Genomic DNA, 20,871 nt, shown 5'->3' on the forward strand with positions numbered 1-20,871 from the left:
GTAGTGTATATGGAGGAGTTCAATGTAAGAGAATCTCATTTCCTCTTAGATAATTTAAATTTTTATCTTAAGATATTCCTATTTCGATCGGATCTTGATGCGAGAATATTTCTACCCATTTGTTTCTCTACTTATAGTTTGAATCCTTTGAACCTTTTAAGAACTTCATGCTTGAATTTCATCATGTATACATGATCATTGATGACATAAGAGAAACCTCATCTGACATGAATTGACATGGGTCCATATACATCACTATGTATTATGTCAATATTTATGCAGACTTATTCCTTTTCAAGTAAAAGGGGATTTGGTCATTGTGTCAAACCGGCATGTTATGCACTTATCAAATGATTCAAAATAAATTGATTCCACATACACATCTCTATGTGATATTGGAATTACATTTCATCTATATGACCAAGTTTGCATCGCAGATTTAGTTATTATTTAAATTATCACTTTTATGCTTTTAACTTCTATACTCATTATAGAATACTTAGTATTCAGAATATAAATGTTATTTGTAGCGTCTCATACCATAAAGATCTTAATAAAAATAGGCATGAACAACAAATTGTTCTTAACATTAAAATAGTTCATGTTCAAACATGAAATTCATTTAATGTTCCGGCTACGGCAGGTACAAAGGAACATTTCTCTAATTCCAATACTAAGTCAAAAGGCAACGGCAAGAAGTATGCTCCTACAAGCAATGCAGCAACCTTTGCTCAACTTCAACGTGTAGCTCAACTTCTCCCATTCGCAATGGTCTACTTCTATTTAGTATTTTCATATTTTTATAAATATGATATCTACATCTAGTATCAAATAACTAAGAAACTCGTGAAGTAGACGTAAGCTATGCAATATTTCTTTCAATGACCTTTCATTCTATAATGAAACTAAAGGTCATTAGATTTGGTATTGGCTTTCGCTTAGACGGTCTTAGCCATATTAGACGCTTTCCCAAAGCTCCTTTAGATTTCCTTTTAATACTCTTAGAGTAATCAATTTCTTGCCCACTTTTAACTTTGATATTGAGCAAAACAGTCCTAAGCATGTCAAGCAACTCAATGGGTGTGCGTTCGAACTTATTCATATCATAATTCATAATTAGTATGAATAACTCTCTGACAGAGATGGTAAAGCTAAGTCAATACTTAGTTCGTAGGTCATGACTGAACCTCATTGAGACAACCTCTCAACGACAATCATCTTCAGTACATGAGCACCTATCGAAGATTGCTCTGTCATTTTGCATCGGTATAGTTGTTTGGGAGTCTCATATTTATTATTATTATTGTCATACAACTCCTTGTAATAAAGAATTATGTGTTAACATCTATACTCTCAAGTTGCTTTTGTAACTCAGGTGACATAGTTGCAAGTATCACATACGTAGCAGTACTATTGTCATCACTGTGTTTATTATAGCAGCCACCTCTTTCTTGATCGAGTTATCAGCAAATGTCTCTAGAAAGGACTACTCAAGGGCATAAACAATTTTCTCATGCTTGAGAACAATTCTTAGATTGCAGTGCCAATCAAGAAAATTCAATTTGGTTGTTGGCATCCAGTATGCCATTCAAAACATATGGTTACTCAAGATTCAATATAAATGTAAATGATAAAAAGAAAAAGAATAATATATAAAATACATCAATTAATTTAGCATGGACTTTTATTAAATTAATTATACTCCTACAGTTTAATTCAAATTTTTTACCCTCTCACATAAATTTATGGAATTCATACTTGACTTTCAATGGTCCGAGATCCCATCTATTATACTAAGATCTTTAGTGTACTCAACAAGCCTTAATATAACATTTGGGTAGATACTATTATCAATTGTATCTTCATACAACTCACAGATCATTAAGCTGACAACTCTTTGTCTTCACATATCTTATGTGTTAGCTTAACATGCATCTAAGATTTATCTCCTTGAGTGTACTCAACAAAAAATAAATTTTAGTTAAATCAAACCCGTCATTCAAAAATATCAAATATTTCATAGTGTCAAACATATTCCTAATAGACCAGTCTTGAGTGTACTCAACAAGTTGAGGCAATTTGGGACTCTGGTTTTTCATAATAATGATGGAAGGCGATTATAAATGTGACTTAATATTTTATCGAGGGGTTTTGCATTCAAAAGTTTCATCGTAATATCATATATATTGTATTACACATCTACCATGCAAATAAACATATATATAATATAATGTAATAGTGTAGACGATTATGGACTTTACTATCTAATTTTTTCTAATCATAAGGAAGACTAGTTGGTCTATTCCTTGGGGTTATCGCATTGGTCAGTATCAATGTACCATCTTCATAGTTTCCTCTTCTTCATGTGTCTTCAATTAGTCTAGTTGTTACATGTATCATATACTAATTGACACGCAGACGTAGATGAAATTGGACTGATAGACCCAAAATAACAATAACAATAACAATAACGGACTCGTAGGTCCAAAATGAATAAGAGCTCGCAGGCTTATAATAATTACAACAACGAGTTCGCAGGCCCAAAACAATTAAGAGCTCGCAGGCTCATAAAACGACAAGAATAAAATTAACCAATCAACACATCCACATGGTCGAGTCCATAATCGTCCACTAATAACACATTCATCACATTAATGTATGCATATATAATATCTAATATTATATACTAACACGTTTCAAGTTTTTAGCAATTAAGTCATCTAACCTATTTTAGACAAAGTGGATCGGAACAATATAATAATTAATTAATCATATTAGTCAATTAATATAATTAGCGGGCATATTTAATTAAAATTAAAATTTAATTAAATATCGAATTAGAGTCCAACTCTAATTCCAAAACTATAGGGCGGAACTATTTAATTAAAATCAAATTTTAATTAAATATCAAATTAGAGTCAAACTCTAATTTCAAAATCTAAGGCGGTTGAATTTAATTAAAATCAAATTTTAATTAAATAGCAAAATTAGAGTCCAACTATAATTTCAAGATTTTTAGGGCGAACTCGTTTAATTAAAATCAAATTTTAATTAAACAACATATTAGAGTCCTACTCTAATTTTACAAAAAAATTTAGGGCAAGACAATTTAATTAAAATCAAAATTTAATTAAATGTCAAATTAGAATCCAATTCTAATTTCAAGAACATATTTGGGTGAATAATTAATTAAAATTAAATTAGAATCCAACTCTAATTTAAATTGAATTAATATTTTAATATAGGATAAAATTCCTAAATAAAATAAAATTAAATTTGGGGTCAAAGTTTAATATTTAAGTTAAAATCTAATTTTAACGAAAATATAAAAATCGTCAATTTTAAATAAAATTTTAATTCCGGGTTAAAATTAAAATTATGGGTCAAACTCATTTGAAATTCAAATTTAAAACCATTTAAAAATTAAATTCAAAACCCCCTTTTAAAATTGCATATTGACCCTAGTTTAAAATTTCCAAGAGAGCCCCTTCATTTCATAAATTTCGGAACAGGTCATTTTTCATAAATTGCAAACTTGACCACTTATATAAAACTGCAAGCAGGGGCCTGCAATTTCTCAAATTGCATACCAGGCCGCCTCCAACCATCAACCCCTCAACTTAAAACCCCAAAAATTTCCCCTTTTTTTGTTTTCGTTTCTCCTTGGCGGCGGTGTTGTCGGCTACCAAATCGAGAAGTGGCCGCCGCTGACAAAATAGCGACGTTCATGTGTTGACCAGCCGTAGCGCTACGGGGTAGCAACAACAGCGATGGCGAGCGCCGCTGCAGCAGCAACGATTTTCGCTGCTGCAACACGCAGCGGCGACAATTGCATTTTTCAGATTTTTTTTATTAAACAGATTTCATATATTATTCCAATCCAAGAAATTATTTTCTATTCAAAATCAAATTTTGAATATGAAAAATTATTTTCTTAATTGCTAAAAAAACAACAATTAACTTTTAATCGTTCCAATGATTCGAAACAACTTCTACCAAATATAAAGTAGGTTCTGATACCACTGTTGGAAATCTACTTATCATGCGCAGTAGAATTTTTTTTTTCAATTCCCGCTAGGAATCTTCTTTGTGTTTAGATAGAAACTGTGATAGTGGTTGTACCTTTTGTCAATCTGCAAACTCATTTGCCATATCTTTATTCTAGCAACTTGGATCTGTCTCCCACAGCTGTCCAATTGTCCAGCCTCCAACGATGATTCACACAGAGATCAAGATTACATGATTCATGTTTTCTTCTTGTGTTAGCAAGAATAATGAATTCTTTACTGAATTTGAAAACCCTAGTCATCTTTATATAAGCCCAAACGGGCTTGACCTGACCCGGTTCAATATTTAATTAACCCCTTTAATTAAATCCAGTCCGTGAACTAATTAATCTAATTAATTGATTCAGGCCTATAAATATGCAATCCAATTAATTAATTTATCCAACGCTTGTTAAATTAATTAATTGATAAATTAAAATATTCTAATTCTCTTTTGTGTGCGACCCATCAGGTTCCCTATCATGATATCTAACGACGTGAAATATTATTTTGATCTAATCAAAATTGATAAATTAAAACACCCTTTTAATAAATTATCAATTCACACTCGCCGTCCCAAATTGATATCTAGCAATGTGTCAGGGCAATATATGTGACGAAAAATGTCATGTAATATGACAAAATCAAATTCATTCGTTTATCGTGAGACTATAATCCCTTCGTCAATATGATCCGATCAATTACGAGATATGAAAGTGTGTCAATCTTGATTATCTATCATATCTTTCACTCCACTATTAAGTCAATATAAGTCGTAAACTCGTTTTCGACTTATGAGTACACCTTGGCCAAGGATGTCATTATCGACTTAATTGAATGAAATGTAGATCATAACCTCTTACTATTTAAGAGTGATGAATCCTATATTGGTCATTCACAACATTCATACGATTCTTGACATACCCGAACGATAGCGGCCCTTGGCAGAGCAACACCAACATCGTCAAAGCATGACTGTACTCATATCTATGACGACCTCAAGTCAAAAGACCAATTCCACCACTGAACGTTAGAAAATTAACTACTAACACTCAGATAGTTATTCATATGGAATCTCTAGGCGGGTCTCCAATGTTTTGTTCTACAACAAAACATCCATGTGTTCATTTAAGTGTCACCACACTTTAGCGTGTGAGATTATCTACTTTCTTCACAAGTAAGAAATGCCACACGTGATGGTCTATCCGCAATAACGATATCTGTATCTCGTTATTACTTGCGACCACGAACGATTTAAGATTCAATCATATGTAATTTGTATCTCACAATCACAACTCCTTGTGATTAACAAATTACAAAATTTTGAATCTACGGACTCTATTATTTAATTTAATTGAATATTAATTAAATAATAAATCTACCATAAAATTGCATTAATTACATATTAAAAGCATTTATATTCAAAGTTGATTGGACCTAGGGCATAACACTTACATGATCGAAGTCAAGTTGATGATTATTTGGTCAAGCTTGAATTCAAATAAAATGAAAGTCAAATTTTATCTCTGACTACATATAAAAATAAGTTTAACCACACGCTTGAAAGGCTTTTAGCCGACTTAGAAATCAAGTTCAAGTTTCTAGGATGCTATAATGGCCTAAGACTTCTCGACAAACAAGAAGACTTATTCGAGTGTATGTCAAGACTTGAAGATTGGTCCTTTGAAAATTCGCAAGTGCAGGGATCATGATCAAGTAATATAATGGTGAATAAAGTGTCGAATCCATGAGAACTATGTATTTGATCGAGTTAAATATATTAATACCCTTTATCGAATAGTAATATTGAGTTGTAACTAAGCTATATCTAATTTATCATTTAACTGGAAATCAAAGTAAAATTTTATCAAATTTGTGAGATGTGTTGTTAAGACGTAAAATCCCCCTTATTATTCCATTTTTACTCCAACAATTAAATTGACACATTGATATCATACGAGTTGGTCAATGTTCCTAATTTATTTAAAAGCTTCTCTCGATAGCAATTAAATCTAATCCTACATGTGACCTTTCTATATATCTATGCAAGATACTCAAACACCCCAAGTCTAGACAATTCTAAACATATGAGCGCAGGCATTTAATTTTCATTTAAGAAATAAATTAATCGAATTAGATAAAATTTAATAATAAGAATTAAACTTAATTGATGTCATAAATTTGCGGAATTTATAAAATCATAAAAAAAGCATAAAAAAATTACATAGTTTATTTAAAATAATTAAAGCAAACTTCAAAATGATTCAAATTGTCTTATTAATGTAGGAATAGAATATTCAATTTGGATAGTACTGAATCCATCACGCTCTAGCTCTCATCATTTGAAATTATAATCATAAATTGGAATGAGCTAAAGCCTAGTACGTAAATCTCATGCACAATGATTCATGCTTATGTTATGCATATACATTACTTAAAATACATACCTTTTCATTTATGTATCCCTTTTCCTTTCGTTTCTTTAAGACAATTAATATTACATCGTGAGCACAATTTGGTGTATCGCCTAACCAATCAAAATGCAGTGGACAATTATTATTTGGAACCCAATTGAGTCCTACTAGTAATACCGCACAGCGGCTGACATTAAAATTATTGTTGAATATTGAACATTGGTTGTGTGCGCCAGTCACCCACACCCCCATTTCCCAAATAAACCTTTCATGTCATAGACATACACGTCCTAGTAAAATATTCAGGATACATTTCTTTTTAAAACGTTCCAATACTCATGATATTTGAAAGCTTTTTATACCTAGAAACTTTATGTATGCGTATGGATGTATCCCCAGCAATCAGCATATTAGCCCGAGCCGATGCGATATGAACATCATGAGTTGTCCCGTAATAAAACCAGTTGTTGCTGATACCTTCTTCTCGATGTGTGTAGGAATATTTCATGAGAAGCATTAATAACATAAAATGCAATCATCAAATATTCAAATCACATAATTACAAATTCAAGTTAACATATTTATATATCTAATAATATAACGTGCAGATGAAAACAATGGGAGGTTTACTTACCTTCAAGTCCTTAAGTTTTACTATTTAAGTGGAGATGTTCCGAGCCGTCCATGAAGTCAAAAGTGTCCAAAATCCTAATTCATTATATTTATTTAGAAGCTTTTGTAAGTTCACTATCTAAATATGAACCCATAATACGGCTATATTAAATAAATAAATCTATTGTTATTGTAAAGCTTTGTACGTATGTCAAATTAAACGTCATTACAAGAAACTCATAATGCCCATATCAAGCGCGAAAGGCTGTCTTTGGAATGTCTTCTTCTTTAATTCTTAGTTGATGATAACCTGATCATAAATCAATTTTGGAAAAATGGCTAGCGCCTTGGAGTTGATCAAACAAGTCCTCTATTCTTTGTAGTGGATACTTGTTCTTGATGTTAACATTGTTTAGTTCTCGGTAGTCCATACACAGTCTCATTGAGCCATCTTTCTTCTTTACAAATAGAACTGGAGCACCCCATGGCCAGAAACTAGGCCGAATAAATCATTTATCCATTAGGTCTTGAAGTTGCTCCTTCAGTTCAGCTGGGACCGTTTAGTATGGTTCCTTTGATGTTGGGGATGTTCCAGGCATTAAATTGATAACAAATTCGATTTTCCTATTCGATGGCAGAAGTGAGATCATCTGGAAACACATCGTTATATTCTCGAACCTCAGGAATACGCTCAATCGAAAGATCAGACTTTGAAATTTCTATTATTGAAGCTAGATAAGCTATACGACACTTATTTAACATTTGACTAGCTTTCATCGACATTATTATTGGAATGGAGGGCTTTATATGAGGATTAAGTCCTTCTTTAAATATGTCTACTTTAGACTAGCTTTCATCGACATTATTATCGAAATGGAGGGCTTTATGCGAGGCTTAAGTCCTTTCTTAAATCTGTTTGCTTTATGCGAGGCTTTAGTCCTTTCTGCCTTCTGTTGCGACCAAACCTGGAGCAAACTTTGTCAAACAAGCAAATTCAGCCTCATACTCAGCAACTGTTCAATTCCCCTGCTCCAACTTAATGAATTCTCTCTCTCTCTCTTTCTGTTGGCGAATACTCTTAGGGAAATACTTGTTGTTGAAGGCATCTTTAACCATCTCCCAGGTGAAGGGTCTAGCATCCTTCTCATGTTGGCGTTGAACCATCAACGACTAATCATAAGCATCACTTTGGAGCATATAGGCTGCAAAGTGACCTTTTCTTGTTCGGTACAGCTTATAACTGAGATGGTCTTCTGAATTTCGATTATTCATTTTTTAGCTTCTAGTGGATCAATAGTACCAGTAAATGGTAGTGGAGACAACTTAAACTCTGAGATCATCCCTTGTTCTTGGTTTTGATATTTTCGTCTTGGTTGGTTGTTTTGCCCAAAAACTGCTAATGCTTGCACGAAAGCCTCCATTGTCATTGGGGTTCCTGATGTTGCATTTTTGTTATTGGACCTTTCTATTTGAGCTTTCGATGTTTCTTCGTGAGCTTGAAAACGAATAGTGGGGGCCATACTAGAAGACAATTAAACTGTTGCTTATAAGAAAATTTAATATTATATTTGCATCAACAAAATTTTCGTTTGAGTACCAATGAGCAGTGTAAAAATAAAAACTCAATCTTACGAGATGATTGCGATAGGATCCCTTGCCGCAAGAACTCAGTTCTGTATCCCTTTTATTTAAATTTTTTTACGACACATTTTTTTGTTTACAAAATCGATTTTATAAACCTGGCTTTGATATCAAACTGAAACACCACTAAAATTATAATAATAAAGTGGAATGAACTAAAGCCTAGTAACTAAACCTCTGCACATGATGCATTCTTAGGTTTTACATATACATTACTTAAAATACACAGCTTTTCATTTATGTATCCCATTTACTTCCATTTCTTTAAAATCATTAACATTACATCCTAAGCTCATTTAGTGTATCATCTAACCAATATGTATGTAGTAAACAATTATTATTTAGAACCCGATCGAATCCTACTGCTACCGTAAAGTGGATAACATTAACGTTATCATTGAACATTGGTCGCAGTAGATTCTTCCACTTCACTTTCTAACAAGGCATGTGATTCAGCTTAGTCCTCCACCCACTGAATTGAATCGGGTCCATGAATCTAAGAAATAGTAGGTGGGCCGATCCCACTCAAACCTTTCATGGTATAGACATACAACTCGTATTGAAAATATTCAGGATACATTTCTTTTTAAAACATTCATTGACTCATGAAAATTTGTAAACTTTTTATTCCTTGAAAACTTTATGTATGCGTATAAATGTATTGATGTACAGGAATATGTCATGAGAAGCATTAATAACATAAAATGCAATCATCAGATATTTACATCACATAATTACAAATTCAAGTTAATCAGCATGTAAATCAAAAGGAAGGGAAAGAAAGAAAACAGAGATTTCTTTTAGGGTTCACTTCCCTTTTATAAGAAAATAAATAATAGTTCCCTTTCCTTCAAATTTTGCATAAAAAGGGTTTCTTATTCAAATCATAAGGCATCAGTTATAGGTTAAATCCATGTCAATTTGGTAACTAAATGATACTTTCCTTTATTCTTCCAATTAATGCACAGTTTAGTCAACGTATACTAAATTAATCAATCAAATAACTAAACAGTATATTTAGACAATAAATTAAAATAAATTGAACATGTATATTATTTTCCTTATATTTTGGTTTATCTTACTAAAGTTAACTTTAATGAACACAATGATCATCTAGAACGTCTACGATACATCCTAATGCAAAAGCAAAATTAATTATGACAACATTAAAATTTATGAATTAAGAATTAAATTTAAGAAGCAGTTATGTATATAAATCATGTAAAGGAATGCGGATCATTACAGGTACGAACATATAACAATGCATTAAACTACCTAGAACATCTATAGAAACCATGTGAAACATCTCTATCATCTATCGAACCTCATAATGAATATTACTAAGTACTAATGATCGTATTAGCTCTTCCAATGACAATAAAATCCACGGAAAATTAAACTAGTGCCAAATAATTTAAAAGCAAGCTAAACCATACTAAACAACCAAACATTCTAATCAATTAACGTCAAGCTAATTATTCAAACCAAAAATATCATGACAAGGGATCATCTCATTCTAGCAATGTAAAAATTTAGCCTAACATATTGAAATTATAAGAAATCATTCTAAGTTTAATAAACATCATTTAGAAATTGAATAATTGAGGAGAAATTTTGAGTTCTTGAATGACTTTAATGGATTCTTGATGTCTCTTGAATTATCTTCCTAATTCTTGTGCCAATTACGGTATGAGTTCTACTTGATAATCTCTTGCAATTTCACAATTGAAAACTCTTACAAATATGAGTTTGTTCTCTTCTTCCTATAGATCTCTCGAATTATCTCAGTGTTTTGGAGTTCTTTATGTGTGAAAGAGGCTCGATCTAGGTGCAGGAGACATTCTGGTATTTATATGACTCAAATTTAGGTCAAAGATATCGTCCAAAATCTTATCAAATTGAGTTTTAATCGTATGAGGAAACTTGAGATTTGACCGAATTTTATAACTAAGCAACTGCATCTATCAAACATTGAACACCGCATTTTTTCTTGCATGGTATAATATGTGACACATGCCCAAATGCACTATGTTGGACCGCATAGTGCAATTTTTGACTGCTGCTTCTATTCTTTCACATGTTGGATCCCGAACATGTATGCATCATCATTTTTTTCCCCCTTTTAGGCTATATTTTCGGTCTCTAAGCTTTCAAGTGCATCTAATTGAACCCATGGGCGGAGCCATGTACTGTCCAGTGCAGGCAAATGCCCGCACTGGATTTTTGGCCCAAGCCCATGGTCAATCCAATTTTTATCCCCCCACCCCCCTTTTTTTAAGTATGTTTTTCATTTATTTATAGTCCAGCCCATACACTAATTTATCCCAACCCCAAGTGCACGGAGACTTTTTGTGACTCTTTCCCCTTAGCAAGAAATTAAAAAATTTCTTTAAATCTGCCCTCGTTTTGAAATATTTTCAAAGTTCATTTCTTTCCTAAAACTCACATTTTCTTGGGCACTCAAATTTGCAGCAAAATTTTTTTGATCATGTGATTTTTTTGTTTAATATTAAGGATTTTGATTATGTGAATGTTGAATATTGGTAATATTTGTGATGGATTCTTGAAATTTTGATTTTTGTCAATTAGTGATGATTTTATGTTGTTCTACCAATTTGTGAAAGGTAGTAGTTTTTTCTTATCAATTAGTACTTAATTGTCACTTGTGGTTTATTTTAGTGTGAAGTGTCGATGTAAAGATTCTTTAAAAGAAAATATTTCATAGAAAATGGATTTTGATATTGCACAACTTACTACAGATCCTAGAATAAGGAAGAAGATGATTATCTTATTAGTATTGTCTCTAAGTTATTTTTAGCATTGGCGTAATATCATTAAATCTATAACCGAAAAGTTCAACCTTAATTAAATTTTGCCCGCACTGGACAAAATTCTTAGGTTCGCCCCTGATTGAACCCATAGCATTTTCAATCTTTGATTCATGAACCAATTCAACTATACATAGAGCATGTTTTGGTGGAGCAAATTTAGCTACCATACCAATAATAATTGTGTAAAAAGAGTTAAAATGTAATTTTTCAAGATTTATTAAATATTAAGTAGGTCATTTTTAGGTTTCATGAACTGTGTGATAATACATAACACTGTCAAATCAGGAAAATGAATGATAGGTTTCTCAATTTCAACATTGAGCTGCCGAATATCTGTAAATGAATAATCTTTGGAGTGGTTTTGGGATTTTTTCTGGAGGATCATTCAAGTGAGAGTCGAAATTCACAAAATTTCAAAAGGCATTAATTAGGGACTTTCATCTTGGTCAAAACGTATGCATAGAGCATATTTGGTTGACTAAATTTAGGTACCATATTTATTATTTCTAAGAGTTGGGTTGTATTTCACATTTTGTTTTTACTTTAATATTACAGTAATAATTGTATAAAAAAAGTAAAATGTAATTTTTGAATATTTAATAAATATTAAGTAGGTGGTGCAAATTCCACAAAGAACAAGATAATGAAGACAAATGAGTTTCTTGAAGATATAGGGCCCAGTATGAGTTTTTATTTATTTTTGCCTTAGAAATTGGCCAAAATTCGATTTATTATTTCATTGTAGTTTATTTATTTTCTTTTATTTATCTGAATGAGTAATTATCATTTAGAATGTCATTCATTTAAAATTAGGAATTAGCGTCGGTTTAAGAACTATAAATGTCATGTATTCATGATTTGGTAAGTTTTCACCATTTAAGTTCCATTTAAATTAGATTTGACAAATTGTTTGAGATGCCCAAATAATTAGCACTGCATGTTAATTTTGATTAATGTACAAAGATGTTAATTATTTAAATGAAAATCCAACAGTTCAAAATATTGTGAGGTAGTGGGCCGATTATATAATCGACACACGGTCTAAGATCAAATTTGTAATAACTACTTAACCCATGTCATATCTCAATCGGTCACATATATAAAGGAAGGTTATGAAAAGAAATTGCTGAATTTGAATCCCTTATGGAGGATTCTCTAAATAAAATTTATTGTTTGATCATCATATAGATGGGGTTAATAGATCCAATTATTTGGAGGGACATGGATAAATATTTTACACTTGAATTGAAGTAGCTAATTATTTTCCACCGGGCGCTCTTGCTCTTGAAATTTATGACCAAATGACACAATACTCATTTGTTAAGATTTTGAAATCGGTTTAAGAGAAACTAGTGGGAAGATCCTAATTTAATACGCACCAACAGTGATGTATTCTATATGAATTATGCTACAGAGCTCGGGATTAAATCCCGGGCTCCGTTCCAGGGCCGAGGTGGCGCATGCCTTGGCCCTTGATCTTAATACATGGGGCCCGCGTCCCTTTACACCAGGGGCTGAGATTTCGCCACCTCAGCCCCTGGATTTAATCCCGGGATCTGCAGCATTTTTTATTCTATATAAGTGGTCGATGGACTGCAAAAGGCCTAAGTACTATTGTACATTTATAATTTTGGATCTACATATACATTCATCAGTTACATACTAAATTATCTAATTTTGCAAATTTATTTATGCATTTTTTTTTTTTTTAGCTTATTTTAAGGAAATCGTGACTCTCAATCCCTATACTTACAAAACAATATATCATCTAAACTGAACAAAGTCATGTTGGTGAAAGCTATGTTGACTGGAAGTGTAATCTCATTCTTTCTCTCAAAATACAAAAGCTAGAAGATGTATTTCAACATGATTCTTGCAGCACTTTATCTTAGTATGGACACCTCTCAGGAAATGACGCTGTCACTCGAAATCACAGGAGTGGATTGGCTAAATGTGAAGATTTGAAAGCACATCCATGTTGTGTAGAATGCCAGTCATGGATCATATGTTCAGTATGATTGGATATTTGAGCATAGCAGAATCCCTATTGATTCTGAGACTCAGATGACTTGGTAATCAATAGCCTGTGAAGTGATTTCGCCAACATTGTGACAGTCTGTCATTTTCATAATCAAGAAATAGAAAAACCAGCAGTGGGAAGTTCCTAATTCTAGCTGGCACATGAAAAGTAGCCCGTTTGACCCTCGCTACATCTCATTAAATTAAATTAAAATTTTCTCTCTCCTATTTTCAACCACACAATTTTTAATAAAATAATATTACACGTAAATCGAAAACTTTTAATTCTTTTACAACCATCCATTTAAAAAAAAAAAATATTATTCCCCCATTATAATCAAAATTAATGAGGGCCAAACGGGTTCATAGTATCATCTTTAAATGAATATATATTCTATTGATTTTCGTGATTTTGTACAAATTTCAATAGAATTCATAAGAATCTCATTAAAATTGTTGAAATTAAAAAAAAAATAGTTGTTAGGCTCAAAAAACGTCCAAAATCTTTTGAGATTCTTTTATTAATGAAATCTTCATAGTTTTAAGTTATTAATGATACCTGGATGTTAATGAATATTATCTCAGTTAGGAACCACCTGAATTTACAAGTACTTTAAAATCCATTAAAATCCTATGCTTCTAAACAAGTTAATATTTTAGGTATAGAATTATGTTTGTAAGTTGTTATTTATGTCATTTTATTTAGGTCATGATAGTAAATGAAAAAATAATTAAAAATTTAAGCAAAAAAATATTTTTTTTTTTGGCTGTGGCAATATAACAACCTTATCTAGAAATCTCACAAGGAAAAATCATTAATTTCAAAAATCTTTCTACTTTGAGAATTTTCTGATAGCAATCTTCAAAAAAATTCGACGACCAATTGATTTAAATAATTTCAGTCTTTGAAACTTTTTTCCGACGCTTACTTTAGTAATTTTCGGAATCTATTTTTGAAAATTACAAAATCTGTCGTTTTATTTATTATTCAGGAGAAACGCAGTTGAAATTGTAGCAAATTCTTGTGCAATTCATGACCAAAAATTCTTTTTATGACCAAAAATTGTTTCTTGATTTTCATTTCAAATTGTTCTTTGACTGGATTTGTTTTTCCGGTGTTAATATAGATGAGAGAAAAAAGAGAAAACCCCAGTTCAACCTAGCACGACTGGCACAAATGCCCTAGTTCAACTCAGGTCGAGATCTTTTGATTAGACGTCTGCCGATACAGATGGGAATTAGGAATCTAGCTGTCTTTTCTATTCTGAAAGGCTAAAGACCAGGGTCCATAAAGAAATAAAGGGAAATGAATCCCACAAATTACATGTATCCAACATAGAAAAAGTCAAAATTTAAGTTTTTAAAAGTTCGATAATTATCGTACACGGACAGATATTCTACCAAAGAATTCAACCACACAGTACAGTTCAGATTTCTATTTCTCTCCAAAATATATCTATTAATCCCAGAATTAGCCCAAAATAGCAAAATGCATTTATACTCTTGACCCAGTTTCAGAACATCGTTGCTATACTGCTTGTATGCTTTAACATCTCCTTTCTCTCTTCTATCCCCGCTGCCGGAAAGAGGGGTACATAGAAAAAGGTAACATATCACCTGGCATTCTTATTTTTGGTGATGTTTCCCTATCACACACATATACATAAACAGATCTAAAGAATTGTGTTTCATTCAGTGGTTTGTTTGATTTCGTTTTAGTAAATTTATAGTTTTCGTTTTCCAATTGATATGCAGAGACAAGCCCTTACTAATACAATGTGGATTTGCTCTTTTACAAATTTTCACAAACATGTTTATGGAGATTGAGTGTGAATCAGGTCTAAGAACATAATAAAAACCCTGTGATTTCAAAGAATTCCTGTAATTAATAATCATGACTTATGATGCTCGGACTCGGGTTCGGATATCGGAAACGAATTTGTATCTAAAAGTCCAAATTTCGGATATGGGCGCTAGATACGTGTTTCAAATAATTTTTTATTTTTTTTATTTTTTTAGTTTCTTACATTGATTAAAATAATTATTTATTTATTTTTAATTTTTTAAACTTCATTTTTAATAAAATTTTCGGTAAATCAAAGGGTTTGAACAAGGTTTTTCTAAACTCACTTTAAAAATAATTTGACCCACTTTAAAATTGTCAAGACACTTAAAGAGTGACAAGGCACACTTTAAATAATTTGACCCAATTATCAAACCCTTAAAATTGAAAATTTTCTCATCTCCAGCCGCTTCTCTCGTCTTCTCTAGTGGATTCCGGAAATTTTCCAGAGCCCATAAAACTTTGGGGCCATAGGCACCAAAACTTGGCTAAATCGGCGTGGTAGGTTAGTTTCTATTTTTCCTTTCATTTATTTTATTTTTTCATCTTTTCTGGTCGTAGTCAACTTTCCTAGATTATCTCGGCTTGAAAGTTGAAGGAATCAACTCGTATTTCATACAAGTACCCGTGTCATGTCACGTCACATAGGTCTACTGACCAGAATGTCAAGTCTAAGCATCAAAGATCATGACTAGTTGATTCACAAATAGAATAACCATTGTTGATCTGGATAAACAGATTTGTTAATTCCAATAAATATAGAATGGAATTAGAAAAGGAATTGGAATATTATTATACTCTTATTTTTTAGGGATATAATTAATTAAGGAAGTGACATTGTTCTAGTTATGTCCTTTTGTCTGCCAATTTCATTCACTTTTTCTTCCAAATCCACGCTATGGTCATGTGAAAGTTTCTGTCTTTGACAAATATTGAACTAACAAGAATTTGTTTAAATACTACACTTTTGGACATCCCATGTGGGCGTGAATAGAAACTTGAAGCATAATTTATTTTCTGTCTTTTCCTGTTCAATAATTATTTATTATTTTGGGAAGTGCATTAAATTTATTTTATTTTTTATTTTTGGGGTTTATGCAGCAGGAGAAGTGATATTTGGCGGAATATTCAGCGAATAGAGTCAGTTTTTGAAATGGATCATCTGAATCTTCTGAAATCTGATACGTATAGGGAATTAGAGCCAGTTAGGTCGGACGATAAACTCTTAGATAAGATTGTAAAACAGCTGAAGAAGGAAACAGATATAGAGAAATCATACAAGGATTTTCTACTGTCTCTTTTAACAAAGGAGGAAAGTTTTATTCCATGTAAGAGAAAAAGAGAAAAATATGAATGCAATCATGAGGTGAATGACCCGCAATATGAACTTTTCTTGCAGAATCTAGAGATATACAAAAAGACTTATGTATTGAAGCATAAGAAAAACAATTCATGCCTTTTCATTAAATATGGAGGAGATAGCGATTTGTATGAGAATGATAGCATAGGGGTTAGCCTGGAAAAAGGGAGCATCATCAATTTAGAAACGCACTCTGAAATGCACTCTGACTTCAGAAAAGAACTCATGTGTATTCTTAGAAAACCATTTGATAGAGACGAGTACAACAAGCTTCGGAATGATGTTGAAATCCATAAGGCAGCAGTTCGCCATAGGGAGCTGCGTAATGGGAGGGACAAAGAATGCTTCACAAATAAACCTGGAAAATCTTATCTTGATCTCTATCCTGGTAGGTTGAAGATCTTGGAGTTTCTTTTCTGGCATGGAAATTTCTTCTAACGTTTGATGTTTGATGGTTGCCATAACATGCAATGGTTTATTACAGTGAAATCGGGTTAAACCTCTGATGTCCCTGAATATCATGACCATTCCAAGATATGATAAATTTTCTTATAGATAATTCTATATGCATTAGTTGTGAAACATTATTCCTTAAATTGGTGGTTAAACAGCTTCATTATTTAAGTGTGCAAAAACAGCTTCATTCAGCATTCCACCTAATTTCCTAGGCTGGTCGTAGGAAAGCTCATTTGTCATAACTTTCCTGATATTGAATTAATCATTGTGTTTCTATTCAGAAAAATTTTTCGTACAAAACAACCCTTAATACTCAGAAATCAATGTAGATGAGCAAATCAAACAGATTGTGAGTGTTGAACTTTCATTTACCCGTTAAGTGAGTTGCCAATTTCCACTGAACAATAGCATAAGGTTTCTGGCATGTCCCCAACATGAACTTATTGAGTAAATATGTTCGTAACAAGAGAAAAATGTGTTCTACTCTGAATTTGTTTATGTTTGTCTATCATCTTAATTTTTCTTACTTTTTTGTACACGAAATCCTCTTGTTTAGTGTATGCTTCTTTATTAAATGAACAGCTTCATTAGAAAAGTTAACATACATTTGGTTATATTATTTTTATTTCATTTTTTTAGTCTATTGATGCATGTTTTACATTTAGCTATATATTGCATGCAGATTTGGAAAAAAAGCTATTAAGGTTCCGAGATGATCACCCAAAATGCTTGAACCTCTTACGTGGGTTCTTCTTTTGGCTTCAAGTGAGTGTAACATTTCCACATCTTCTGGAAAATCATTTAAGTTTAGCCTAGTTCATGAAAACCCTTTCCGAAATGACACGATGAATGTAAACAGTTAATTTTGAACTATAGTACTTTTTTTTTTATGTTGAATCAGTGTCTAACAAGGGACGGAGCATTCAAACCGTGGAATGATCCAGAATTCCTCGCAGTGGAGCAAATGCATCCTCAGTGAAAAATCAAACGAGCTATGAAGTAATGCAGGGAAAACAGCTTACTTTTGCGGAAGGAATTCATTTTCTTTTATCTTAATCTCAAGATTATTCCAGTTTGAAGCCTTGTTAAGTTTAAAAATAGATTTGGAAGGGGAGGATTTAGTGGATCTTGCGTGTATAATTCTCTTGCTGGTGACGGTTACCATGATGAGATAAATCCTCTTAATTCAGACAGTGATTCTGATTGTCATTTCTGCAACATTGAGTTATTGCCTTTCGGTTTCGGTTGTGTATTTCTGATTTTATTGAGCTGTAATATTATGTTGTCTGATGAGTACAGAAATGATCAGATCCGTCAGAAATAAAGCCAATTTATAACCCGGTAATTGCTATATATAAGAATTCATAATCATAAATTACGAGTTAAAAAAACCATATGTGAAAGAATGAATTTCAAGATCTTTGTGTGTGGTTGAATCAATTTGTATCTAAAAGCTCCAAAATCTGTATTTTATTGTTCTCCAATAATTCCAATCCCGATCACAATGGTAAGGAATTATTATTCATAATCTAAAAGCCTTATTTTGTGAGTTTTTATGACAAAATAGTGATTTTAGAGCATTTCTAGTTTTGGTGTATTTTCACATACGAAATTCACCATTCTTTTGCCATCTCTTATCGTTCTTTTTCAAGGTAATAATTATTGGAGATTGTATGGTAGCTAACAGTGGTTATAAGGAATTGTAGGTTTGAATTTTAAGTTCAAACCACTTTTTTCAACTCTTTTAATGTCTTATGAGTTGGGTCACCCCACATAGGTGACTTACGATCCATATTTTCTATTGTATCCCACTCGCCTATGGTGGACTTAACTTGAACCACAAGTGATAATGAATATCACACGTTAGATCATTCTCAATGTCCATCTCACAATGCTGAAAATAGATCGTGCGATCAGCTAGTACATATTAGAGCTTACTATACTATAAACTGTTAGGAATATAGAGTAGAGTTATTAGAGGAATGTTACATCTCGTTATACTTCAAACTCATGTTCAACATAAATTTAGTATTCGATCCCTTGAATATTTATGGAACATACATGAACTCCATATCGTATCATTGTACTCACAATTGTATTCTATACCCTAATTAATATTTAAAAATAAGTGTTCAGCCGATGAATACAAATACAAATGTCAGTTAAAATAGTTTTCATTTCCTACTTGAATTCTTCAACTCTAAATCAGCTACCTTTCTAGACATATTCCGTTAAAAATTGAATCAATCATAGTTATTGATAACACACTAAAGTAACAAAAATCTCAAGAAATAATCAAAGTTATAAGGGTATACGAAATTATATAAACTTCAAGGTCTTATAAAATTAGGAAACATGGATTCATTCACTAATTTACATAATATTGGTCGTAAAAGTACATATGGTAGAAACACGGCTACGATGTTTTTCTTTTCCTTTCTTAGGAGGTAAGGCATATTCTTTATAAAATAATAATAATAATAATAATAAATAAAATAACATCATACGGATCCTAGTTTAGATATTCTCTAATACCTAACTTGAGTTCTCCTCATGTTCATTCTTCTAGACAATTTTAAATCAAGAACTCGATCTGACTAATAAACAGGTTTAATAGTTAGCAAAATCCATTTTGATTACTCGTTATAATCTCATCTTGATATCTCATCAAGGCGATTGGATCATATTCACAATATAATCACTTTATCTCATCTCAGCACACCCCAAGTATAAGCCAAACATACTTTGTGGAATTCTTGGTGTCTTACAACCTAGAAGAGTGTTGAAAGGTTGTTATCAAAATTTTCAATTTCAAAAAGTTATTGCAGAATAATAAAAGTGGAATCCTGTGTTTTCTTGTATGGTTCATTATTTTGTTTGAATTTACAGATGAACACTTTTCTTTAAGACAATGCGGGAACTTGAAAATACTAGAAACTCAGGCACGCAACTATAGGATCAACCCCGTCGATCAATTAAGTATAATATCAAAATAATTAGGAAAATTTTCAGAACTAACAACTTTCACGTTTTAGTTTCTCAACCACCGAGTACGATCAAATTCATCGGCTTTGATCTTACGCCACTCCATGAATGTATCCAAAATTTTCTAGAATAATAACCACATTCTTATTTTCATGCCGAAATGTCGTCTCTATGAATGGATTCACTTTGCTATTCAATAATGACGATCTTCAATATAAAAATTGAAGAAACAACTGTAAAACCAATTATTTGTAGCCCATGTAATATTAAAGAATTAATTAAAGGTGATTAATATTACTAAAATCGTATTGGCCCAATTGAGAAATGGTAGTTTTATAATTGTCTACTTTGATGAAAAGTTGAGAGTTTTATGGCACAAAAGGAGACTGCCTCTCTCTGTCTATAAATGTGAATGAAACCCATCAATTAATTCATTCAATAAAAGAGAGGAAAAGTGAGAGAACGATTTCTTTAATTTAACAGTTTATTATTTTGCAGATCTAAAAAATTCTCAATTATTGCTATGGATCAAGGTATAGTTTCTTGATCAATTAAAATTCATATGTGAAAATCAAGAATTCTAAAGATCTTGGTATTAGGGTTTAATGTCTTACATGTGGTATCAGAGCTAAGTTGAAGAATTCTTGATTTTCCTTAAAGATTT

The 20,871-nt window shown here is 31.9% G+C and overlaps 1 protein-coding gene across 1 annotated transcript in view; it reads left to right on the forward strand.

Moving 5' to 3' along the window:
* Positions 1 to 18,546, forward strand: part of LOC111387504 — a 28,138-nt gene extending 9,592 nt beyond the window's left edge. Inside the window, exons 2-5 of the mRNA XM_023012065.1 lie at positions 16,508 to 17,154; positions 17,905 to 17,987; positions 18,124 to 18,197; positions 18,324 to 18,546. Of these exons, the coding sequence (XP_022867833.1) occupies positions 16,508 to 17,154; positions 17,905 to 17,987; positions 18,124 to 18,197; positions 18,324 to 18,546 (1,027 nt within the window). The remainder of the gene's footprint in view (positions 1 to 16,507; positions 17,155 to 17,904; positions 17,988 to 18,123; positions 18,198 to 18,323) is intronic.
* The last annotated feature ends 2,325 nt before the right edge of the window (positions 18,547 to 20,871 follow it).

The sequence above is a fragment of the Olea europaea genome, unplaced genomic scaffold (genome assembly GCF_002742605.1).
Source record: "Olea europaea var. sylvestris unplaced genomic scaffold, O_europaea_v1 scaffold406, whole genome shotgun sequence".
Taxonomy (NCBI): Eukaryota; Viridiplantae; Streptophyta; class Magnoliopsida; order Lamiales; family Oleaceae; genus Olea; species Olea europaea.